The following is a 27853-nucleotide window of genomic DNA, read 5'->3' as shown; positions in this document are numbered from 1 at the left end:
CAGTCAACCTTCTATTACCTGATGAAATCATTAAAAACTGAGAAATATAGAATAATTTATTTATTTATTCAGAAAATAAAGTATCAGGCCTGAGTATCTCTTCTTTGATTTAAACAGGTTCTAGGAAAAAAATGCACAAAACAAGACAAAACAAAGCTGCATTCCAAATTTATATATAGAATTATGGCTAGACTGCACTAACTAATAACTGAAATATAAAAATGGTTAAGAGCATTCCATAATAGTCAACTGAACTAAGGTACACCAGGGAATAAACACATTATTTTCTGTTTCTTAACATTTGGAAGTGTTAAGAATTGGTTCTGAAATCATTATCTTTGTTTTACATCTTGGCTTGCCTCATCCACAGAGGAAGAAGGTGAAATATAAGAATAAAAAAGGATAAAGGAAAGAAGAAGGGAGTCATCAGTCAACTGGACAAGAAGGTAAAACTGATTATATGTGACAACCTTTAGAACAATATAGTTGTACTGCTCTCCATAAGCTTGACCCATTTGCTATGAAATGTGTGTACACTATTTCTTTGTATAAACATCATGTACTCCTGAGATGCCAATTCTACAATTATATTACCCATTGAATGGGTTGAATTTCCAAGTGAATAAAAGCAGTCACTTTTACAGCAATCACCTGAAGGAATACTTATGATTGCTGATTTAATTACTAAAGACATATTCTCACACGTATGGATAGAAAAACATGGCTGGCTTAGGAATGCTGAGAGCTTCTGGTATTTTTCCTGGCTAAATATGTAAAGAGAGAGCCTGAAGGTTTTTCTATGTCTTGGGACATTAAAGGACATTCATATGCACTAATCTGATGTCAGAGTGTCTTGCAGGATCAGATTCGCTGTAACTTGTGCCTCAAGGTATACTAAGAATATTTCATGTCAAATCAGATTACTTTTTCGTCATAAGCTGCTGAATATAATTCTGAGATAGATTTTTTGAGAAAAACTATGGCATAGCACTGAACCATTTAATTTTTTAAAAAAAAAACATGCATTTCAAACTTTTCCTTTTAAAAAACACCTGATTTTGATATTTCCCATGTCTTTGAAATGTGTTCTCATTTCATTTAATCCAGAAATATTGCACAGATGTAGCAAAATAACAAAAAGGCATATACATTTACCTGCTGTCGTTTATTTGTATTCTGTTCCAATAGAGTGGCTTCATCGGACAAGAAGGTTCAACTGCAGGTTTCCGAGGACCTTGACTTGAAGACAAAAGGAAACTAGATCCGAGAGGTGGTGGAGGAGGTGGAAGCAGCCCTGTTCCAGGTGGAGGTGGTCCTGGTGGAGGAGGCGGTGTTAGCTGGTGGCCTTCAAAACCTGCAGGAAGTGGTGGTGCTGGTGGTGGTGGTGGTGGAGGAGGAGGATGTATAGTTCCCAAAGTTGTTGGTGGAGGAACTGAACCAGACAGTGAAGATGGAAGAGGAGGAGGTGGAGGTGGAGGAGGTGGAGGTGGTGGTGGTGGTGGCAACATTTGATCCTGCTGAGATACAATACTTCCTGAGGCATGGCTACAACTGCATGTTTCTTTATGATCAGTTGAGGAAGAAATGCTACTATTCAAAAATGGTATAGTAAGCTTCTTAGGTATTATTTGGTTATTCTTGACTGTCCGGTTTTCATCTTCATTTGGCTTTATAAAAGTTTCTCTGTCTGTCTGTATACATACATTTCTGTATGTTTTTGGTGGGTGATCATCTTCAGTGGATACACAGATATCCTTTGTTTCTTCACTTCTTCTGTAGAATTTATTTTCCAGTTCATTTTTTAAATTTTTGATGTCTTCCTCAAGTTTTGCTACTAATAAAGCATACTCTCCTCGAACATGGAAAACTTTGAGTTCAAACTCAGACTGCGAAGAAATAATGAAAAGGCACAGTATCATGAGGTATAATTGAAATGGTGTGAATCTTTAATTGTCTTCCGTATTGTACACAATATCCATTAGCAAACATAGCATGTGCAATAATAGGCAGCCTCTGCCTTATGAGTTCAGAAGTTAATTTGGTCATTCACAAGTATAAGAATTTAATATAAATTATACTTTAAAAATGAAATTGTAGATGCTGTGCTAATTACATTGTGGAGCACTCTGTTTTCTCTTTTCTTTTGAATTACCACTATACCACTTATGCGTGTTGTTTGCTACTTCCATTGTATTGAACAAGTAGAGATGCAAGGTAGTAAGTAGAAGAAACTAGCTGTCATGAATTGGGTACAGCAATGCTGAAACAATGTTGGTCAGAAGAAACCACTTGCCACTGCACAGAAGGGCAAAATAGTCACTGCTCTGCCACTGTCTCAACTCTGTTCTTTTTTTGGGAGTAGTAACAAAGTTTTCCTTAATCTTCCATAGAGGAGACTTGCTGGAAGTGGAGAAAGGGAACAAGTGTCTAGACCAGCTAACTTTGTCCCTAATCACTTATGCATTCAGTAAGAAACTTGATGCCAGCATATATATACAAGCTAAATTTTTGGTAATATTCGGGGGAATGGAGGTCTTGAAAGCCTATGCTTCTGAGAGACTGTAACATTTCTACGATTGATGGAAAAATCTTTCCTTCGCCTGGATAATTGAACAACAGCCTACTCTACTGCAGTAGCACCCACACGTCAGGCATACACATACAAGACTCTGCCAAATGACAGGTCATTTTGGCACGTAGGACATGTGGGTTTAGACTTTGTGCAGTGGTCAGTTTTCCCAGTCTTATTTATATACGCAGGGAATTCACACACAGAGATAGTATTAATAAGTCTTCCCTTCTTAATGCCAGCTATATCATGCAATTATTTGAAAATAAATAATTTAGACTATACCAACAAATTAACCTTCACATATGTTTAGGATAAAAAGATAACTCATAAACCCTTCTGGTTCAGTCTTTTCTCATGCCATTTTCACAGCTGCTTCTTTCCCTAAACTGATGTTTTAATGCATTAAAAAAGCAAACAAGAAGAAAAAAGTGCTTCTTCCTGAGAAGAGCCCAACCAATTAATGATCATATAAGTCAAATGATATATTCAGATACGATTTTTAGACAGTATCCTTTGTCCTCATCCTACTTTTCAGTGACACAGAGCACCTTTTATCAGCTTAGGCTGGTTTATGAACTACAACCTTATCCAGACAGACAGAGCCTAGTGACAGTGAGCCATACTCTGGTAACCTCATTCAGATTACTGTATTGTGCTCTATGTGGAACTGCTTTTGATAATAGTCTGTTGATTCAAAACAGGGCACCAAGGCTATTAACTGGGAATGGCTTAAGAGAACACATCATGCCACTCCTCTTTCAGCTGCACTGGTTGCCAGTTGAAGGCTGGGCCCAATTCAAAGCACTAGTATTAACAGTTAAAGCTCTAAACAGTTTGGGGCCAGGTTATCTGAAGGAATTGCTTGTCCCATAAGTACCTACCTGAGGCCTAAGGTTATCTTTTGGTGTCCTTCTCAGGGAGCCCTCTGCAAAGGAAGTAAAGAGGGTAGCTACCAGGAGAAGAGCCTTTTTGCTTGTGGCACCTTGACTATGGAACCAGCTCCCCAAAGAGGCGCACCTAGCACCTACTCTTTTCCAAATAAAACCTTTTTATTTGCTCAGTATTTTAATAGTGAACTTATATTCTCAACTTCTATACTTGTTTTATCTCATATTTCTGCTGTACCTCTGGACCAATTTGATTGCAGTTGCTGTGGGCCTATTGTCACTGTTTTATTTGGGTTTACTTGGTTCACTTCAAGAACCACCCAGAGAGCCTTTGGGTTACTGGGCAGTATAGAAGTGAAATAATAAATAAATAAAAACAAAATTCTCATTCTCAGTCCTAACAGCAAAATTGCTATATTCTTAACCAACTACCAGGGGATGCACTGGTATAAAATAGCAAATAATGTAAAAGATAAATGTTCTTTCTTTGGTGGCAAATGTCTATATTTAGAATTAGAAAAGTAGTTTAGATTCAGAAATGGTGGGCTTGTGACACTGTGCCAAAGATGGTGACTTTTAGATTGTAAAACTGATGTGAGACACTCTGAATACCTTTCTGGCTGAAGAACTAGGTAAAAGTTATTTAATGCAAGAAGGGGTTCCCCCCCCTGCTCCCCACCATGCTTTGGGTTGTAAAGATCTCATATTACTAAACAAAAGCCTAACATGTGTTTGTGCAACGAAAGTTTTTAGTGTGTGTTTTCTAAGAAAATGATTACCTTTGAACAAAGAATACATTTGTTTTACATTTCAGCAACTATAAACAGGAGTTTTAACAATCAAAGGCTAGCTAGATGAAAATAATGCACATTTGCCAATGTGCTTAGAGATTAATTTCTTTCTTCAGACACCTCAGTTATCACAATCTGGTTTATGTGCTTCGTTGCTGTTGCTTTCAAGGACAAGTATTTAGACCTATTACCAATAAAATGACTAAGAATAAAAGAATTCATGACGTGTTGCATGTAAAAATTCCCAGCACACCAAAATATTTATGTTGTTCAAGAGGTGTCTATGGAACCCAAAAAGTTATGTCAGTGAATGATTTACACGGAGGATTGTGGCACCAGAAAGTGTATATTCACTGAAATGGTATTAACAGGGTGCAATCCTATGTATGTTATAGAAGATTCCTACAACTCCCAGCATTCCATAGCTCGCTGGGGAGTAGTGGAAGCTGTCGGTCATTTTTGCCTAACTGTGCACAGGATTGCATCCATCCATAACCACCCAAGCTCTCAGAATTATGAATGAGAGTGGAAGGAATGCAGAGGTGAAGGTTGCTTCCATGGTTCTGCTTTACAAAGGATTTAGGTGGCTAATTTGGCCACTTAAATCTTGTGACCTGGCTAACAAAGACAGACTGAGATGCTACCAGAATACATAATATCCCAGTGAAGCCTCATTCTTCTCCTTCCAAACCCTGGAAAGCTCACCCTGCTGTCAGTCTTTTGACCTCAGAACCACAGCCAATAAGGAAAGGACCATGCTGGCTGCAAGGGCACTCTGAGGTCCAACTTTGGAACACATTTCTGAGGTAAAAACTATGCCCCCTCCTTTTCCTACAGCTTTAACATCTAGCATCCACAGGATTGTAACCCTAGTGGAAGGGAGTTAAGTGCATGGTCCCAAAATCTTGTTGTTCTGTTTTGTCTTCACTGCAGTAGTGATTTGGAGAGAACTGTGAACACTTTTCTTTTCCCAGTGTCTCTTACATCTGTCACTAGGAACTGAGACTTTGAAAACAGCAACTGTATCCCTGACACAGAAGACTGCCCTGTGGCTAAGTGACTAAACATTTGGCTACTGCAGCAGCCATTTCTTCTGAAACTTGCTGTAGCACAGAGATTCAGAGTCACAGTGGCTGGGGCATCTAAGCTCTAGGGAGAAACCTATATAAATGCTTACCCTTCCTTGACAAATGTTTTATTTTGTAGTTTTGCAAATGTATCATAAGCTGCCACAAGAACTTCAATTAACAGGCGGTGTTCAAATGTTCCAAATAAATAAATAAATAAATCAGTATCAAATTGCTTGACTTAAAAATATGTAGGCAGATTAAGGCCTTCATTCAGAATTCCTGTAAAAGATACTCCGTTCGCAGGGGGAAGAGTTAAAAGCAAACTTCACTAATTCCTCCTGTCACCAGTTGTCTACAATAAATTGGTTCCAAAGAGTTAGAGGACATTTCACTGGACTGAAATGATTCACAAGAAGGAAACTGTAGATGAAACTGGCAGTACTGCTTCCTTCAGTGTGAAACTGAACTGAATACCAGTTCCTTCAGTTCATGGGAGAATCTCTACCACTTGTGGAAGGTCAGTTCTAAAGACAACCAAAAAGTTTACCAGGACTACAATAAAAATACATTTTCAGTGTAAATGCTAGGGTTCTAGAGGGATGGCTGCCCAATCAGAATGTGGAACTGACACATGTATTTCAGCTAATTATATCTATTTATGTCAATTCATTTCAATACAATTCTGTATTATTTATTTATTTCATTTATATCCTGCTTTTTTCTTATGAAGAACTCAGTGTGGCATTATTCTCTTCCTACTGTCCACTATACCACACTGACTCTCCAATAGCCAGTACTCTAGACAATTCACAAATATAAACATAATAAAAATATAATTATCTCCAGTGTACGAAATTTAAAACAATTTTCTCAATACAGTAAGATTCAAACAAGTGACTTAACTGTCCCCATCTTATGCCATCAAATGCCTGAAAGCAGAGGACAATCTTCACTAAGCATCTAATAGATGACACTGCTAGGCCAGGCAGATCTCAGTGGGAAGAGCATTCAATACTCTGTACATGACAGACTTTGATTCAGTGAACTGTTCTAGGCATCTCTTGAACCAGAGAGGAGCAGCTTTTTAGGCCTAGCTTTCTGGTGTGATAGAATGAAGTGTTGAGATCCCGAGGTAGAACAAGAGACCATAGGCTTCAGGTTGTAGATTTCTCTTATGTGGAAAAAGAAATCCAAAATAATTTCAAGTAGCAAACTAGCACAGTAGATGGAGACCTGTATTATGAGCCCCTCTTATATATAGGCTTTATGCCTGTGTGCCTAATGTGGAACTAAGGTGAGCCAGGTTCTGTCCTTGGCATCTCATATGCCTATCTGGCTCCATCTCTGACCTCTGTGTTCTGAAGGAGGAGCTGAATGGACTCAGGTAGGTTACTTCCATACTATTGAGATATCTGATTTTCTAATTCAGTTCCTAATCCCATAAAGAAGCCTTCACAAAGTTGAGAAGATGCCAGACATGCTAGTTTAAAAAGGTTTTTTGTTTGTTTGTTTAATATTCAAGAACATTCACAAATCATATTCTTCTTGCAGCACAGTACATTTTATTAACTCAAAACCTCAGCATCTAAATCTAATATATGCCCAGATCAAGCTATAGTCAAGCTCCCACGGACCCAGGTCTGTTTTCATTTTTTTCTGTTGCCTCTAGATTTCATTTAAATCTGTTTGCTATATCCATTTCCTACATCTTTTAGACAGTAGGGAACATGAGAGAAATGATGAAGAACTGAGCTATTCAAATGTGCCCACAGACAACTGTCTTGGGTTTCCTGGTTCTTATGATTTTTATTTTATTTCCTAGTGTTTTAAAAAGCATCATTTTAACTGGGAGGCTGGCAAAACCAAATGCTGTCCTCCATCTCTGTTTGGGTTCCAAATAGGAGATTTGTATTTTTGAGCCTGGATCCCAACTTTATTTTGTACCTAGGTTCTTGGGCAAGTTACTTCCCTTTCAGTCTCCCTAGTTTGCCTTCTGTGAAATTAGTATTTGTGACAGCCATACATACCATGGAAGCCGTTTAATGGATGAGCAAGGCACTTCAATTGCAACAATTTTCTGAAAATGCCTGCAAAACTCTCCAACTTCCAAATGTGTCAACTGACCCAAAACATGTTGGGAAGCCATGTGTACTTAGGAAACCTGAGGCACAATCCACAAAAAGTAAAATAGATTTTTTTTCCAAGGGATACTGGTAGCTCAAACTCCCAGTTCTTCTCAAACTCATGGCTCCTCCTAACTGGCAAGGAAAAATCTCAAAAGGAAAAACTACCATCATGCCACCAAAGCTTCTGCTCTATTGGTACAAGGTAATCACCACACAGAGTGACCACCATGGGCATTTAAAAAAAATGCTACCAGTAGAGTTCCAATTAACAAGATATAGCTCTCAGCATTAAACGTTTTCACTGGGAGAAAAGAGGGAAAGTGGGAAGTGGGGTGAAGCAACACTCTAAACACTACGGAATGTTCAGCTTTATTTAAGCTATCAATTACAATGAACGTCTATCTTGAGAAAACTGTAGTACCTTAGTATTAATGAGCAGGCTTCTTGCATCATTAATCTTACTGCAGTCTGACAGGTTTTGTGTTTAAAATGGGAGAAAAAAAAACTAAGGAAAAAAGATATGGTCAAAACAAGTTGCAGCAGGAGAAGGTTCAATAGCATGGTCAAATCAGAGGCACTGTATGGATCTAATAAGAACACAGGCTGTATGAGAGGGTGATTGTCTCTGATCTTGGAGAATGTTTTTGGACACCTAGCAGCTCTTTTATTGCTGTAGCTGATTAAAATGAAAAGCCTCACAACTAAAATGTTCTTTTTGATGAGGGTGTGTTGTTTTTTTTTTACCATGAACTATAGACCTTGTAGTCCAGTGGGACAAAAATCCTTTGATCCTCTGTAGTCACATAAATTCAAGGTCATAAAACAGCATTGTATTTGATTTTATTAGTTTGGCTGATGCCAGACTTGTGAAGTTGCCATACTTATAAGGCAACCATGATTCTACTTTCCAATTCTTTCCATCTAGATTTTTGTATATAAATCTGAATTGGTCTTTTTGTGATCCAAAAAAGAAAGAAAAGAAAGATGAACGGGCATACTGATTCATGAATTAAGCCATTGTTTGAAAAACTGGCATTACCAAAAATTAAAAAATAAAAAAGCAGTACACATGTGTTATTTAGCTTATTTTAAAAAGTTTGGTGAGCTAAAATATATATAGAAAAGAAGTCTGAGCATCAGGGAGTTAAACTGTTAGATGTTTATTCTGGTTTCACTCTGAAAATAGTTCAATTTTGTTCCAATTTAGACCAATACCTATCAAATAACAATTTAAATATAATGCATTTCATTCATCCTGCAGGGCAGGGAATGCATATTTCTGCATAGAAGATTGTACACTAATAAACCATCTGTGCTACTCTGTTTGCCTTGTATCTTGAAGCCACCACCTAACTCTGTGCTGGCTTCTGAGAAATGGCCATTGTTAGCTCAGACTTGGTCTTCACAGAAGCATGCATCTGTAATGCGAATTTTTACTGAAGAGTATACCTATACTCGCTTTTAGGTCAAAGTTTAAGAGAACAGATACAGCTATAAGATTCACAAGTCAGGAAAGTAATGTACAGAAATGCTATTTCCTCTGTCTTTTAGAGTATGTTGAATTAGGTTGTATCTTTTAAGAATGTCCCCCTCCTGTTCTTCAATGGCAGAGTACAAACTAAAGCCTGGATAAACTCAAAACTGCATATAAATTCTTCCAGTATTATGTATCCATGTTTGTGACCAGCACATGAACTATCAACCGCTTATCTCAGCCAAAAGACTGAGAAGCCAATCAAGCTTTCTCAGTCAGGCCCCTGTTCTGAGCCAGTAGCCTGAGTTTTCTGCTCTGGTTTGTTCTGGACTTAAAAAGGGGTGGGGGGAGTACATTTCTTGTTCCAGTTTTACAACAACAATATTTTGCTTGCCTTCCAGTGCTAGTCGGCACTGTTACCTAAGCTTAATTTTTTTTTTCCTGTAAATGCTGTATGTATCTGAAAGCACAATAAATATAATTGAAAGAAATAAAGATAACAGTAGATGTTCAAAACATGGTAATCTTTGCTGATCAAGAAAAATACAGAATCAGCATGATTTTCTCAAGTATTGCCCAAGTATTTCTTTTAAAAATAAAAGAAATGGTATTAAAATTAAAAATATGAATATGAGGGAGCCTAGAATTTCCAGGAAAACACTCATTTTTAATACAGATTTTTCCTGTTACATTCTACTGGCCTCATTCTGATTCCTAGATTTGGATATGCATGCAGTAGTTATATTCAGACAGGAATACAGTGTTGCCTTTGAAAACAAGTTGGAAGCTTGGACAGAATATGGCTACTCAAGTTTTTGTATGGACCAGACAGATAAATTGTATTAGAAAAATTCTAGATCAGCTGCATTGCTTACCTGTGCATTTTGGGGTACATTTCAAAGCACTGGTTTTGGTCATGAAAGCCTTAAACAGTTTGGATTCCTAACCCTAACCCTTTCAAGATGCTAGAAGCTCTTCTTACTAGCCTTCCGTTAAGATATGTAAGATTGGAAGGCACTAGAGGTAGGGCCTTCCTCATGTTAGTCTCTGACTTACAGTACTCCATCTGAAGGGTTTTTATAAATATAAGAGAGTTTTAAGAGGATGTTCAACCCCCCCCCTTTATGGCCTTAACTGAAAATTTATAATTATATATGCAGTTTTTATCATATATTACTTAGAGTTTGCTTTGTCTTAAATTATTCACTCTTAAATTTATTTAAATCTGATTTATCATTTTATAAATTTCTTATATTAACACTGAATTTGTGTTTTACATTGCAAGTCACCTTGGGAAAACTGCAATCTTCAAAGATGTCTAAGAAATGCATTTTATAACATAGATAATACCACTTATTTTTGATGATGAGATGGTTTATGAAAACATTTTTGTTCCTTTTTGAAAAATAACATAATTTATTGCATATTTAATAATTAGACATATCAACAAAATAGTCTTAAATATAAATAATGTACATATTGTGACATCTTTAGTGTCTTGAACTTTATTATTCCAATAAGATATAAACAGACATCATTCATCTATAAACTTTGGCTAACTTTTACCATGTTTGTCAGTTTAATTGTGTAGACCACATTGAACAGCTTGTTTAGCCATTCACTAAGCCAGGACAGTCCAACTTTTCATACCTCAAGGGCCACATGAGGGTTTTGACACGGAACCCAGGGACCACCCAATGAATTACATTTCCATATTATAAAGTTTTCATGATATATTAAATATACAGAACTAACATATTTAATTAATCTTTAAGCAGGTGAGAATTAATTTTAAGGTGATTTTAGGACTAACTGAATTTTAAATAAGCTTTATGGGTCTACAATCTCTGACTAAGCCCAGGCACAGTAACTCCACTTGGATGGCCCATCCCTTTCTTCCCTGATTGTCCTGCCCAGAAACCCTCCCATGTGACTCCCCTGGCCTCTCCTTCCTTCGTGGAATTGGCATACTGAGCCTCTTGTACTTGAGCTGATGAACTGATGATGAGTGTTAGCTCCTGATCGCCTTCGCACTTGTCAGCTGGAGCAGTGCAGGGCATGCTGGCGTGACCTCTCCTGAGGCTCCTGGCCCATCCAGCATTCTTTCTGGGTTGGCAGCCTTCGGAAAGCTCACTGCAATCATGCCTGTACCATTGCTGGGATCAAATGGGGGGGGAGGGGCTCTGAGTGGCAAGAGTGCTGCAGAACAAGGCCTTGGGGGCCATCCCACTCAGTGATACTACTTTCTTGCAAGTTTGGAAGATATACAGTATATGTATATCCATTTTTACATCTCCATTGTGGACTAAATCCCTAATATAACTAGCTAGTGCTATAAGAAGATGTAGGGGAATGTTGTATCCCTTAATGTCCTTGATCTTTTAAAAAATTAAAGTTCAATAACTTACGGATTTTTAAAAGACCAAAAGACATGGTAAATGTCAGCCTTTATTACTACACAGCACCAACACCAGCACCAACACTCCAATCCTCATTCCCCTATCTATCATGAATGAGCTCACATCTACCAACCAGCTTGTAAAAGGTTCCATGAGATTCACATTTAATAGTGCACTGGGTATGTCTATCCATTACCATTTCCACACTTCTGCTATTTCCCTTTCATACTTATATGAAAGTTCTTCAGTTGGCAAAGGGAAGTAACAAAAATAATACTTAGAGACTGCAGGCCAACATTTTCTTTTTTCGTAAGTAGAATGGTCTCACAGAGGGATCCAAGAGACTTCTTGATGTCACAACAATCCCTTATTGGGCAATTCCTGACTGATTGGCTAACTTATAAGTTAATGGATCCAGAAGGTTTCCAGATGGATTTGGCCCAAGCTGTTGACATAATCACTCCCAGGAGTCCTTCTTCCCCTTGCCAAGTCTGTACAGCTCCTTGGTATACACCAAAGCAGTGAAGCAATAAGGAAGATGGCTATAGCTCAGGTAGAATAAAATTCAGAATTAATCCAACCAAATGTAGCTTAGCACCCACTATCCAGCCTATTTAATGGCAGTGACGGTGGCAAAGAGGTCCTTCTTTGCCAGCTCCACTGCATCCCTGAAGTGATATCCTGTGGCACTCTTCCATGTGGTTTGAGGCCTTTTATATTCTGGCCCAAGTCAAGACAGCGTTGAACCCTTGGAGACAAAATTGTATGACACTTTGAGGATAAAGTCACTCAGATTCATTGTGAATTGGACATAACAGTTATCCAGGTGCTATTGGAGAGTTGTCCAGTGCAACATCTGGTCATATCTTACTGGATGAGTTTCAGCTATTGTAGCCTAAGGATGTGGACAAGGTGTTTGGTCAAGTCCGTCCTACAATCTGTTTGCTCAACCCTTGCCCATCTTGGCTAATTGTGGAATCAAAGGAGGCAATTCATTCCTGGATCCAGGAGGTGGTAGATGCCTCACTGAGAGAGGGAGTGCTACCCATTCCTCTAAAGCAGGCAGTAGTTACACCACTTCTCAAAAAACCACACCTGGATCCAGAGGATATAAATAACTAACAACATATAGCCAATACTCCCTTCCTGGGCAAGGTGCTTGAGCAAGTTGTAGCTGGGCAGCTCCAAGCACTCTTGGAAGAAATGGATGATCTGGATCCATTTCAACTGGGCTTTTTAAGCCTTTGTCTGAAACTATCTTAGTCACCCTCCGGGATGATCTTCGCTGGTAGAGAGACAGGGGGAATGCAACCCTGTTGAAGCTCCTGTACCTCTCATTGGCCAGAGGTTTGGGAGTTTGTGGCACTGCTTTGCGGTGGCTCAGCTCCTACCTGCTGGCCATCTGCAGTTGGTGGAGCTGGGTGACTGTTGCTCTGCATCATGGTACCTGTGCCATGAAATTCTGCAGGGCTCTATCTTGTCTCCCATGCTATTCAATATCTCTGTGAAACTGCTGGAAGAGGTCATCAGGAGGTTTTGGCTGAAGTGTCACCAGTATGCTAATGACACTCAGCTCTACCTCTTGTTCTCATATAGTCCAGGTGAGGCAGTGGCTATTCTAAATTTGATTTGGTAATGGCCAAGATGAGGACCAACAAGCTGAAGCTCAATCCAGACAAGACAGAGGTGCTGTTGGTGGGCAGTTCATTCGTCTGACTGGGAAATTTTCAACCGATCCTGGGTGGGGTTGCCCTTCCTCTAAAGGATAAGGTTCATAGGTCGGGGGTACTCCTGGACCCTGATGTTTCTTAGATGGCCTTGGTGGCTGGGAGCATGTTCTATAGGCTCAGGCTGATTTTCTAACTATGTTCCTGCTTGGACGAGCAGAGTCTCACCACAGTTATCCATGCGCTGGCAACCTTTCACCTGGATTACTGTAATGCACTCTATGTGAGTCTACCTTTGAAGACAGTCTCGACATTTCAACTCGAGCAGAGTGGCTATTAAAAAGGACTGGTCCTAGACAGTACATTATACCAGTCCTCTGCCAGTTTCATTGGCTCCCTGTTGTTTTGTTGTTAGTTGTGAAGTCGTGTCCGACCCATCGCGACCCCATTGACAACATTCTTACAGGCCTTCCTGTCCTCCACCATCCCTGAGTCCACTTAAGCTCACATCATCTGCTTCCATGACTCCATTTAGCCACCTCATTCTCTGCTGCCCCCTTCTTTTGCCATCTATTGTTCCCAGCATTAGCTGGCCCCAATTCAGAGTGCTCACACTAACATACAAAGCCCTAAATGGTTTGGGGCCAGGATATTTGAAGGAATGCCTGTTTCCATATATCCCTACTAGACCACTAAAATATTCAATGGAGGTCCTCTTTTGCAAGCATCCCTCCCAAAAAAAGAAAGAAAGGGGGAAATGGCAAGAAGTAAGGCCTTTTCATATCACTATCATACCTTGATTATGGAATGCCTTTCCTAAAGAGGGGCAACTGGCATCCTCATTACTCTGCTTTCATTGCCAGGTAAAGACATTTTTATTTAGTACTTGTTTTTAGAATTATTCTTGGTTGTAGACTAGGATATTACAGAATAATATAATGTTATTTTGCTGTTTGATTATTGTTGGTTCATTTGTTCTTCTGATCTGTATTTTATATTAATTGAATTTTATGTTGCATCAGATGTTATAGTTTTAATCCTGTTATGGTTTTATGGTTATGTTGCTGACCCTGTTTCTTGTGAGCTGGCTAGAGAGCCCTTGGGCTATACAGCAGCATACAAATGCAAAATACATAATAATTAATAATAATTGTGATTTTTGTTTATTTATTTATACAATTTGTATGCTGTCCAATTACTAACGTCTCTGGATGGCTAACAGCATTAATAAATTGATGACCCACTCTGGCTGCAATTAATAAAATGCAGTAATACAATTTTTGTTCTGTTGCAAGAGACTTATTAAGGCATTACTTTCTGTGGTAAGGTATCAGCTCACTAGCAACTTGGTTGGAAAACACTTTCTCTGTCCCCTAATTGTTGGGAGAAAATAATATCTAATTCAGGTTTTTTTTTGGTATTTATTTGATCATGGTATTCCTTCTGATGTTAAAACCAAATCAGTCAGTTTGGAAGAAGAAGGGAGGAAAGAATGGGAGGTACTCTATACAAATGAATTCAGTATAGCCTGATTAGACATTGTTTTCTCCCCTGAAATGAGAGGGTGGGAGAGAGTGTTCAAGATTCTGCTTCCAAAGTTTTAAGAAAAAATTCCTTTGAGCATCAAAGGAATTAGACTCATGTAAACCTCCTGAAAACCATCTTCTACATCTTGAAGCATACCACATTTCTTCCACTTACTCAAACATGAACTGGAAAAAGAGCCAATACATTGTGTAAAAACAGTTATGCTTCCTAAGTTCTTAATAGTATCAAGATGTTAGGTATACGCCTTACATGGCAAGTAAAGATGCCAAAAGTCTAGTCACGCAAGCAGTTCAGCTTTTGACTTTGATAATGATGAGATTTGTCCTGAAGCTTTATGTTTCAAGCTTCAGAAATACTCTGCGAACTATATAACACAAACTATGGCATCTGACATGTAATTGATTAGGACATTATAGTGCTGCAGCAATTACATGATGAATTACATCATTTAATATTTTAAACATTTTATAACTTTTTTAGTTCTTGATTCCTTACAGTTCTTAGAATCTTCCTAAATTTAAACAGCTACAAGAAGTCAAATTATCAGTGATTGGCTACAAAGCAATGGAACTCATGATTGCAACACAGTAACTGAGCCCAATGGCCCAATGGCTTGACTTGGTATAAGGCAGTTTTCATTCAGGAAGTCCCCTACATAGGAACCCTCAAGTTGTGAACTTTCAAAGATGTGAACGTGCTTTGTGTACTTTCCTGAAATAACTGAGAGGGGTGGAGTCCAGCAAAGCGTAACACAGGTCACACCAACTTAATGGTAATGCTATATGAGGATGAAACCAGCAGATGAACAGCACAGGTGCACTGCCACATAACTGGATGTATAACTTCTGGAAGTCCTCCAGTATTGTAATAGGCCCATTATGGTACACTACTATATAACTGACTGTGTTAGTTGGGTACCTAGGCTAACTTTGCTGGATTTGCGAACAAATTGGACTTAAAAACATGCTCTTGGAATGGAACTTGTTCATATGTATAGGACTTCCAGTACATCCTGCTCACAGATCTCATTTAATCAGTGACAGTGCATCAAGCTGATGAAAACACACATTGGCATTTTTAGTTTGGCATTTTTTAAAGGCCTGACATCCCAATCCTATGCACAGTTCTCTTAAAGGAAGTCCCAGTTTCTTCAATAGGTCTTATAGTCTAGGACAATGCTCCTAAGCTGGATCCTGACATGTTTCTCAGTTTAATTGCCCCAATTTCCTCTGTTTTCATTTCCAGATCATTTCTGTAATCAGGTACTGTTGTTCCACACCTACCTACATACATATACACAATGCAAAATAAAATATAGATTATAGCTGTATGTAAAGGCATACATTAGGTATGAAAAGTTGAATTAAATTGAAATTAGGTTCTATTTAAAGTACAGTGGTACCTCGGCTCACGAATGCATCAGTTCACGACCAAATTGGGTCGCGAACAAAAATTTCATAAAAATTTTGACTTAGGTCGCTAACTCTGCATTGGGTGGTGGCCGCAATTGTGGCCGAGATCGCGCCTGTCTTTCCTGCAGAAGCGCAACCGTGATCTCAGCCATCTCCCCCCCATCACGATCGCGCCCATCTCTCCCACCCTGAGCGCCCACGTTTGCGCCCGTGTTCCCCCCCCCCACAGCATGCTGGGATGATGGGCGCATGCAGGGATGACGGGTGAGTACAGGGATGATCGCGGTCATGCTGGGGGGGGGGGGTGGGAGGATGGCCGTGCTCATGCTCGGGGTGGGGGGGAGATGGCCACAATCTTTGTTGTTCTTTGTCACTTTGCTTTACATTTACCAGGGCGGCTTATTTTATATTGTATATTGTATATTTGTATTTTATTTTAATGTATATATTTTAAAATGTTATTTATGATGTTTTAATTTATTGTTGTAAGCCACCCCGAGGCTTCAGCGAATGGGGCGGCATAAAAACGTTTTAATAAATAAATAAATAAATAAATAAATTTTTTTCTGATTAAAAAAATAGTTACAGAACAGATTAACCTTATTTACATTGAACCTTACGGGGAAATTTAACTTGGCTCATGACCAATTTGGGTCACAACCAGAGTCCTGGAACATATTAAGTTCATGAGTCAAAGTACCACTGTATTTGAAAAGCACTGACTACAAAGTGCATTTAAAGCTAAATATTCCAGAAAGTCAACATCTATTTCCATGGTGGCTATTTTCTTTTTCTCTGTTCATAATATCTGATAATGCCAGTAAAAGATATTCTACTCATGGTTGCCAAATATATGAAGGCTCTCTAAAATGTATTACCCAGTCCTGACCTCTAGACATATATAACAGCCACACTCCTCAGAGGATGTGGGATGGCTGTCACGCTGAAGAGGTCTTACATGCATACGGATGCTAATGGACCAGGGTTCCCATTCAATGTATGTAAACTTCCTCAAGGTATTGCCAATCACATTTGGGGGGGGGAGGGTCTTTGTTAATATGCATGATAGCATATAGGGAGCAAAGTTTACCCCAGCATCTTAAGCCCTTCAGACATTCAACATGAAAAGTCTGAGTAAAGCTACTCTGTTTTATTAAAAGCAATAATCTTGCAGCTGTTTAAAGGACTGTTGATTTATTGTGACTTTTTTTTTTTTGCAAATTACAGCCCACTTCATCTGTAGCTTTAAGTGTTATTCTCAGTGGCATAATAATACATGCATTCACACAGGTATACAGAAAAATATAATAAAAAGTGAGGAGAAAACATAACAAATTAAACAATTGTCATTAGTGCTGCTGTGCACAAAGCTCAAGTAGACAAGAAAAGTACTACAACTATTCTCAGTAACAATAATTGGCAACCCAATCCTCCTAGTTTCGGTGCACTGATTAGCAGTCATTCTAAAACTGAAAACATTCTGAAAACTAGCTGATGGCTGAACTAATGGCTCCTTTGTATGAGCCAACTTTATATTTCACAAAAATGCACTTAAGATATGTGGTACAAATAGTTTCAGCAGATTTTAGGTTCAAAACGGCAAAATATCCTTTGTATGCTAGTTGCAAGATTTGTAAGTGTGTATGAAACCATGTACAGAGGCCTGCTACTTTTCAAGCAAGAATGAAATTTATGATTAACCACAAGCTGAGAAACCTTCATCAGCAACAACACATGAAGCACTGGAAAAAGTAGAACAGCTCATTAAGCAAAATTGACTAATAAACCCTTGGTGACCTCAGCTGTAGCTCTGGACTGCAATTGTGTTCCATTGACCATACACAGTATACTTCAACTTGTGCGTGCTGAGCTCAATAGAAACTTAACCTGGAACATACACTGCAACTAGTGAGAATTATTTCTAAATTTCCCCTTGATAAAAAACAAAAAGCAACATGCTCGGCATGGATAACTAGTATTAAACCATACTATCATTAGATATGTTTCTTCAAAATTATTTAACAGTTTGTTGTTGGAGGGCCTAACTTTGTGTAATTATCTTCCTAACCACAAAACAAAGGATGGTTCTTGGAAGTAAGCAAACTCTTTTTCAAGTTTAATTTTTAACAATGAAGAGAAATGCTCAAGGCAATTGTTATTGTTGTTGTTAGTCGCGAAGTCGTGTCCGACCCATCGCGACCCCATGGACAACATTCCTCCAGGCCTTCCTGTCCTCCACCATCCCCCTGAGTTCACTCAAGCTCACACCAACTGCTTCAGTGACTCCATCTAGCCATGTCATCCTCTGCCGTCCCCTTCTTCTTCTGCCATCTATTGTTCCCAGCATTAGGCTCTTCTCCAGGGAGTCCTTCCTTCTCATTAGGTGGCCAAAGTATTTGAGTTTCATCTTCAGGATCTGGCCTTCTAAAGAGCAGTCAGGGTTGATCTCCTCTAGGTCTGACTGGTTTGATCACCTTGTGGTCCAAGGGACTCGCAGGAGTCTCCTGTGCTTTTCACAGCTTTTACTAAGAATGCCAAAAGGATCGTTGCTATGAAAATTTAAAAAATGATCAAGTGATTTTGAAGAGCCACCTACTCTTTAAGATATATAATAATAATAATCATCAGTGCTTTTTTTGTAAGAAAAAAGGTGTCGGAACTCATGAAATTATTTACCTTTCGCACATAGTCAATCACTGTACACACACCCACACACTTCAGTTGTGTAACGAAACATAACGGTTGCCACCTGCAGTAAGCACTCAGCGCACGACCACACGATCAATCACAAGCTGAGCAGCGGCATCACAACCAGCGCGGACGAAGTATGCATGCATCGGATTCGACACACAAGCAGCCTGTATGCACCATTTTACTGATTTTGCCGCCGACCTGCTACGCTCGACAGGGTGATTCAAATCCACATGGACCAAACATGAAATTTTCAAAAGTTACTTTTAAAACTTGGAAAATCCATCAAAAGAAGGTACCGAGTTCCAGTGCGTTCTATGACACTGATGATGATGATGATGATGATGATGATGATGATGATGATATCAGCAAAGTGTTTTTACGGTAGCAACCCTAGGCATATACTTTTCTGGCAGTAAGCACTACCTTATTGAGTGGAACTTCTTAGAGGACAGTATCCAACTGCGCTGTCTTATTAGCATAAATGATGTTGTTTTAGAAGAAATCAGGTTCTGAATTATGTGCTAGAGAAGAATCCAACTAAAGTTATGTTTGTACAAACATGTACAAGCATACCTCCACATGTGGCTGTGTGTTATGCTTGTACAATCCATTGTGAAACCTGTACATTCTGTTATGTAAACAGCCACACCTAATGGGCAACCACTTCTTCAATGGAATGATTGAGTGTCCAGTCAAATCTCAGCTCCACAAGTTTAACTTTCGTGGATTTATTTGCAAGTTTTCCATCAATAATTAAATGGGATTTTTTGGGGGAGTTTTGCAGCTTACTGCCTACAACTCCACAGACGGCTGCATGGAGAACACTTCCTTTTCTGGTCACTGCTGGCACTGGCCTAGAATGGTATGCCACCCCCCCCCCACACACTCCAGAGAAGGCAGGGGGGGTGTAAATAAGCTTACTTCATTCTGAACCATATGTAATTTTTTTAACCACAAAAATATGAAACAAAGTACAGTACAGTATAAAGAGAGAGAACGCTAACCTTGCTTGAGGAGACTTCTGGCATGGGGGACAGGAAGATGGGTGGGGAGGAGATTACTGTTTGGAGGGAGTCTGTGACCGCCTTCTTGACTAGAGGAAGCCGCAACCACATGTCAGAGTGGAAAAGATGGCTGTGTTTGTGTTCATGAACACAAACATGGCCATCTTTCCCACATGGACATGATCACGGCCATCTTACCCGCACGGACATGATCGCGACCATCTTCCTCACTCTGACACGTGGTCATGGTGTGGGGAAGATGCCCATGATCGTGTTCATTACCCAAGGCAAAATTTTGCAAAACTTTCTGTTCGGGAACCGAATTGTTCGCGAACAAAAGAGTTCGTGAACTGAGGTATTTACTGTACTAATACTATATCTCAACAGCTGAAAAAGCAAAACTGGAAAAAAAATCAGGTTCTAAGTCACTCACCACACTTCTTAAAAACCATTACCACATACACAAACTAAAACTTTTCTACATATAGTTTTAGCTTATATAAGAACATTGCAAGGGATATGCTGGAACAGACCTAATGCCTGTTTAGTCTAGCATGCTGTCCACACAAGAGCCAAACCCATGCTTAGGAAAGTCCACAAGCAATAAGCACTCTCCTGGCTGCGTTTCCTAGCAACTAATAATCAGAGGTAGTATTAAAAATCACTAGAAACTACTAATAACTTAATTCTCCATCAAAGTAACAATAGGATTTTATATTTTTTTTAAATGGGTGATTAACCATTCCTTGTTTTTCATCCTAGCAGGAACGGTTAATTACCTACAGACCTACAGACATATAATAATTATAATTATCAGCAAATACTAAACAATACCTATTCCTACTGTATAAACACTGATCTAAATTCGAAGTTCTGTGAACACAGTTCTGATCATGGAAATTGGGTGCTCTTGACTCACAGCTTTTCTTTTCCATAAGTCTCCTATACAATCTTCTCCAGAGTATTAGGATGCTTTCATAAAAGTGTTTGAATGGGGAGTGCCAAAAATTAGCTTATCCCCACACTTTCATTCACAGAAGCGTGTACTGGGTCCAAGTCTCTTCCATTCATGGAAGGGCACCTTAGGCCCAACCTTCTGTATTTTTTTTCTTGATATAAGAGAGAAAGTAGCAGCATTTACTAGCTGTATGCAAGCAACAATTGTCCTGAACAACCACTCAGAGTGCATATTTGTGTTACTAATGAAGTAATTGCATACATGGGGAATCTGGGTTTTTGTTTTTGTTTTAAGTATCTCAAGATAAAAATTCTTGGGGTTTAAAAAACTGGTATAGAATGTGGGTAAATGAGTCTACCTAATATATTTTCTGAGGAAGAAAACATTGTAAATAAACTAAAATATACTGGATATACCAGAAACACTTACAATAATATTAAGGATTACAACCTTAATGTATTGACAAGATACTGTCTAGCATAGGATGCAACTGCAGATTTTTTTACCTCAGTGTGAACCCCACTGACTACAAAAGGATTTACTACTAAATAAGCATACTTACAATTAGGCTGTTAACTTATCAGGATGGCTACTTACTAATGATGGTGTAATAAGCTACATTTCAAACCAAAATGACATCTCCATGGTAGTAAACTTAGGGTTTTTACACAGAATTCTATTATAGTTTTATATTCTGTACTTTGTGTGGTCTGTGTGAAGTTCCAGTGTATTGCATAGGCCCGAGGCCTTATTTTGCTTCTGTCAAAGCCTTGTAGTGATTGAGTGACATTCTGATGGTGCTGGTGGGGGATATTTTGAATGCTGTCCATCTAACAAATCTTGTGTTCTTATCTATGTTACCTATTGCAGCTGTTTAAATTGCATTTTGAATCTGACTTTTACTTGTGTAGTACATTTTTTGATGTTTTTACCATTATCTCTTTTTACATTACATTCTTATTATACCTATGTGATGCTCTAAGCCACCCAGAAAGCTATGGTGATCAGATAGTACAGAAAAAATACTAACAACAACTTGTAATGCTGAATTATATTGATTTACATATAACATAAATCACAGTGTTGAAAATTGAAGACCCCCCCCCCCCACAGGATTAGTGAAATAAGACCTGGCGTTTTTGTTTCACATGATACATCCTGGAGCATTTTGAGTTTCCATACTGCTCTCAAGGGCAGCCACATGTAAAAAGTGTTAAACTAACCCACCTGCTAGTGATAAAACATGGGCAGCTGACACTGGGTCTAATTTCTCCAGGGAAAGGCACAGCTGCTATTCGAAATGGAGTTGGTAGAGGCATCATGGGCATCCAAGAATGCCTTGCCAATTGCAGTTTTGGGATGCTAATGTCTATCCAGATGTGTCACTTAATTGGATGGATGTGCATAACCTCCAAACTTTCTCTCTTGTGTGTAGTGACCTTTGTAACATCACTTTGTAACATCACTGTCTGAGCCCTCACTCTTACTGTGAAAAGATCTCTGACTCACTCTAGTGTGGGGCAGCCCATGACCTCCCTAGGCAGCTGGTTCCACTGTTGTATTGCTCTGACAGTTAGGAAACTTTTCCTGATGATTAGCCTGACCTGACCCTGGTTTGCCACAACTTGAGCGGATATTCCATGCCCTATACTGTGGTATGACCAAGAGGAGATCTTGTCCTTCCTCTTTCTGACAGTATTTTAGGTACTTATCAGTGATATTATGTCCCCCCTCAGCCTTCTCTTCTCAAGGCTGAACAAACCCAGTTCTTTCAGTCTCTCCTGGCATAGGGTAATGTTTCCAAACCCTAGATCATTTTTGAACTTGATTCAGTTTTGACTTCAGTTGGATCCATACAAATCTTGAATTCCTATCACCTCATAAGCAAATCAGTTTATGTGATTTCAATCCCTCATCCCTTGCCATTGTCAGTATTCTTTCTATAAAGGACTGGTAAACTTTCCAGTGGAAAAAGTGTTTTTATTGTTATTGAAAATGTTATTCCTTTTTAATTCCCCTTACTCCACAATTGTAGCTACTGAAAAATTACATGGACTCATGCTGAAACTTCCCTATGGAAAACAAGGAGTATGCAAACTCACTTTAGGTTTTTCACAAACCAATCCTAGGAATCTTAGGGAACAGAAGTCTTCTCACTATTCCTTCTTCTGATCTTTCCCCCAACCAGATTCATTATAGATAGAAACACAACAATAACAATAAGTCTAGTTATGTGGCAAGGCCCACCCCTTCACTGAAATTTCAGTTTTCATTTAAAAAAAATTAAGCCATTACTTGTGGGAATTTAAGGGGAAGTGTGATGGCAATATTCTACCCAAATGTAGAAGTAGTAAACCCTTCATCTTCCAAAGTTTTGTGCAGCAGAAAGGCACTACAATAATTAATACCAGGCCATTTTTTCCAAACTTTTAATGTTATTAATATTTAGTACAAGTAAGGGCACAAACTTACTTATGTTTAGACAAGGACCAAAGCCTACACCTCCCAGCATTCCCCAGCAAGCTATTCACAGCACAACTAGCTGGAGTACTAGGAGCTGCAAGACTCTAAACACGCATAGGATTCTACCTTTAAATGTTTTAAACGTATTAGGTTAATTGTATTTGCATTCTGGATGTTCTCCATGGATACCCTGGCCCTTTCCCTTGGTGTACTTTTAAACCTTTCAACAAAAAAGCTCTTGCTATGGCAACCATGGTTAAATTACAATATATTTAACTGTAATATAATCTATCTATTGGTGTATTCAAATGAAATTAAGAATGAAGTAAGATTATAGCTACTGCTTCAACATGGGAGGAGGGAAAAGAGATGCTTAACTGACCTCTAGTGGGGAATATAGAAAATGCATTTCTGTGAGAAACCGGAAAGGGGAAACCTGCAGCATACCAGACTCTGTTGGACTCCAGTTCCCATGAGCTGAACCTGCATGGCTAATGGTCAGAAATGAGGGATTTGCACAGAATGAAAGGCCCAGCCTTTTAAATTTGATGGTATATCTTAAATTGAGAAGATATACTCAATATATCCAAGATATATCCACTCCTGCATCCAAAGGGATGATCCAGCACTTACTGTGTGCAATAATGATGGATGTGGAGATATATACTGGTGTGATACACACACACACACACACACACACTGCCTTTTCAGTCATGATATGCTGCAGGCATTTAACTGTGATCAAGAAATGGACAATATGAAGGAAAACTGCAAACAGTTTCAGTTGTAAATTATATTTTAACGTAGACGTAAGATATCAAATGGATGTGGGTTCTCCTGTTTTTTGCTCCTATGCTTAGGACCAGATACTAAGTGATGAAGGTGGTAGGAAAGAGGTATCTCCTCCTTTGGTAAACACAGCTGTTTACCTTGTTCCATTATCTTCTCTGATCAAGCAAATGTGCATGTTTCTGTACTACAAAAACCAGTTTCACTAGAGATGAGCGTTCGATCAGGATTCACACCTTGATGATTATTTCACAACAGTGTCAATTCTTAGGAAAGGAACCAAACTCTTTCTGCAAACTAAGGTAAACTGAAATGCTTGCCAAGTGAAACTTACTGAAAGAGGCAGATATATTGAATGTAAATTTATATTCTCTCTAATCTTTGGGCATATGGTTGGTCTTATTAATTTTAACAGAATCAATAGCTCCATGTAAACAGAAGAATGACAAAATGGATCTGTATTCTTCTCTTGCACCTCTTGTAGATAACTGAGTTCTGTGCATAAGAATGATTAATAGCATGATTTACTAGATGTGTCTGACAAATTATGAAGATTACAAGTATACTCTAATAGAAAACAGATATAAAAATACATACAGGATTATATTGATCTGAGTAATACTCAAAAGACTACCAGTGAATAGAAAAAAATATTTACCTTCAATTTTTCAACTTCATCTTTGTGCTCCCTCTTTAACTGCAAAATAGCAGCATTGTATTCTGTAAAAAAATAATCAAACAGCTCATCAGACCAATTGTATTAAAAATCAAGCATAACCTGTTAAGGCACTACCCTATTGGATATCACATGGGTCTGTCAAAGAATGTGTTCTGACTGCACTACCCAATAATTGCTAATCATCCCTGACTGATGGTGAAGCTCAATTTATGGTGCTTTGAATATTTGGCTTTAATATTTTCATAAATGCTTCATTTAAACATTTTTCATGTATTATGATACAATGACAGAGTAAAATGAAATGGGCTGTTCATTCAAGGTAGCCTTGAAATTTTCCTTTAGTCTGTATTACTCTGAATCAGAGTATTAGGGTGCTGGCTGCAGACTCATTTGAAAGATGTACCATATATACTCAGCAATTTTTTCGGACAGAGTAACATGTTCAAGGTCTGAGCCCTAGCACTGAAAAGAGGTTTTGGGACAATGCTCTCATATACTGAAATTATGCAGTATCCAATCAATAGCAATGGCTATGGACCTTTGACAGGCCATCTGTGTTTAGTGCCTTCATCAACTGTTAAATGTAACAGACCCTAAGAAGCATACTGGACAGGGGAAATTGGGGTGGGAAAGGGATTTCTAAAATATTAAAATCATGATGTAAGAGAAACTGTGGGCTGAAATCGTAAACTTTGTGATCAAAGCTACACCTGGGGACAGGCCATTGAGCTGCCTATATTATGACTCCTTCATTAAAATAGGAACATTTCCCACTTTCCTCCAAACTACAAATCCCATGTAGCTTGAATACGCAACAAATAGGAGCAGACAGCAAATGGGAGGAAATGAATTGGAGGCATGATTTACTGAATGTCAGTCTCTGTTCTGGCTGGTGACACTTCTATGAATTCAGTAAATTAAATAGTACAGCAAGGGAAAGCATCTCATCATTTGGTCCCAGGTATAGTCTGAAGCTACATCTTACAACTACCTGTGGAAGTTAAGGATAACACGTGGGTAGGAAACTGCCTGAATATTCCAAGCATGCTGCCTTGGATTCCATGCTGGAAAGTAGGTGGTATATGAATGTACACAAGAATTAAATATAGGTGAGGATGTGGAGAGAAAGCAACAGGCAGTATTCAACACTGCTGTTCTACCTATACCACTGACATAGTAGCAACCTCCAACACAATACTAATAATGTACAGTGGCACAACAAATTTTCCTGGAAAACTCTAGCATATACTATTGATGCTGTACTACAGGTTGCTTTTGCTAGTGATAGGTTAATTACAAGTTACAGTGTAAATGGAGCAGCAGCATTAGATAGTGCCCAATATGAATGGGTGGCCTGCAAACATTGAATGGAGACAAAGTATTCATTTTCAATATGACCCTTGGAGTAAACTAATAATACAAAAGGTTTAGGACTAATGGAAGAACACTTATGTATTAACCACCTCTTAAATAATTGACTTCAAACTGATAAATTAATGGAAAATAGCAAATACTACATTTTACAAAGGTTGTATGAATTATAGAAATATATTTTGCAATATATAGATGCATATTGCTATCATGCCCTGATTTTGAACTTCCCATAACATTTTCTTTACTTTTCACAATTACAGATGATCAGGTTCTCATTCCGCACTCACACATATAAACATGTAATTAATAAGGAGTTTCTTTTTCAAGAATGGCAACTGTGTCATGGTGAATTTACACATTACACTCAGCTGCTATTGCCCAAGAATGTTTGAGAATGAAAAGGCACAATGGGAAGCTGCAGTCAGAAGCAAGGGCAGATAGGGAGTATACTTAATTTCCTACCCTCCATTTCCCACACAAAATCACCATTCCAAACAGCTTTTCCTCCTATGGAATCCTATCTTTTATATTTTCCCATTTGGATGAAAAGCCCCTGAAAAGTCAATAGGACAAAGGGAGATGATTAAGAAACCTATTTGTTTTGTCACTTTTTGCTCAAACTCAGCATCTCCCTCAGCTGCACTTCCCTTATTTTGCAGTGCCTTTCTCTTTCCCTCATTCTCCCCCTTGCAATTGTCATCTTTAACCACAAGATGTCAGTAGCATAGCCTCTATTTAATGAATGCTCCCTAAATTAGCATTAAACAGGACAAAAGTATTTGTATTTGTAGTCATTCCTTAGTTGAGTTCTATTTTGCTAATTAAACTACAGCAAAGGTCACTGACAATGATAGGTTGTCCAACCTCTTTGAAACAGCTACATTTTTTCTAACCTATACAATTAAGATATGTAAACTAGATTAGAGTGATCAAGGAGACATGCATAAAATAATTATATTCTAATGATTTTCCAATGCATTTACAGAAATAGCATTAAAATTATTTAGATACATAAACATTATATAGATACATAAACATTATGGTGTTTTGATACCATTGTATTATTTAAAAACAAAGCTGATACATTTTACAAAGTACATTCTGTGATGTTTGTAACAGCTAAAAATGGAAGATCTGCAGTTAAGTAAGTGAATGCTTTACCAGGAGCTATTATCAGGCACAGATTGGCTCAGCCTCTTTACTTGTGCTTCAAGTGAATTCCAGAAACTATTTCTGAAATTTCTGTGTAGTAATTCTATATTACTCCAAAACACTTCATCACAGCAAGAAATCAACAAGAGCACTTCTTTCACACTACATCAACAGGGCCACTGGGATAGGAGACAGGGTCTGCAGTAGGCCCTTGGTTTGCATAGCCCATTGTCAAAACTCCTTGTCCAAAGTAAAGGGGATGAAGTACACTTGCGCACTTTCCAAAGCAGCTAGAGGGCAGTTAAAACAGAAAAAGATGAGGACCATACTATGAACCTCTCCACCCACTTTTTGCAAGGAGAGATCATTTGTGCTTTTGCTTTGACTTGGCAACTCATCTTTTGACAACAATTAAGAGAAAGCAATATAAAGTCTCTTTGAATCAGTGTCAGGGTTTGGTCCTGGCTGCATTTGAACAGCAGGTACCCTTAACCTGGATATTGCCCAGCCAAATCTTCCAATTTTCATAGAACTATGCACCTGCACCTTGACAGCTAAAAATAAAATAAAATAAATGTGCAGATTTTGTGCACATGCACATTTTTAAAAAATCTTTACCAATCACTGATAACCTGTTCAATGTGCTCTTGGGCAATATGGGTTCTAGTGCCTACTTGGCCATGAAGTTCACTAGGTGACTTTAAACCAGTTGCAGATTCTCAGCCCAACCTATCTCACAGGGGTGTTGCGAGAATTAAATGGAGTATTAAAGTTGTCTGTTCTTCACAGCAGGA

The 27853-nt window shown here is 38.5% G+C and overlaps 1 protein-coding gene across 4 annotated transcripts in view; it reads right to left on the bottom strand.

The window, feature by feature from the left end:
- Positions 1-27853, bottom strand: part of LOC123026899 (formin-like) — a 125346-nt gene that overhangs the window by 87961 nt on the left and 9532 nt on the right. For all 4 annotated transcript variants that reach the window (XR_006415407.1, XR_006415408.1, XM_044437089.1 and 1 more), the window contains exons 3-4: positions 24513-24574; positions 1156-1886 (exon numbers count right to left, since the gene is read on the bottom strand). Coding sequence is in view for 2 of the 4 variants with exons in the window: in XM_044437089.1 (XP_044293024.1) it covers positions 1156-1886; positions 24513-24574 (793 nt within the window). In the remaining 2 variants the exon portion in view is untranslated. The remainder of the gene's footprint in view (positions 1-1155; positions 1887-24512; positions 24575-27853) is intronic.

This window comes from Varanus komodoensis, unplaced genomic scaffold (genome assembly GCF_004798865.1).
Source record: "Varanus komodoensis strain SLA01 unplaced genomic scaffold, ASM479886v1 scaffold3, whole genome shotgun sequence".
NCBI classification, from domain to species: Eukaryota; Metazoa; Chordata; class Lepidosauria; order Squamata; family Varanidae; genus Varanus; species Varanus komodoensis.
This window is presented reverse-complemented; position numbering and strand designations above follow the sequence as displayed.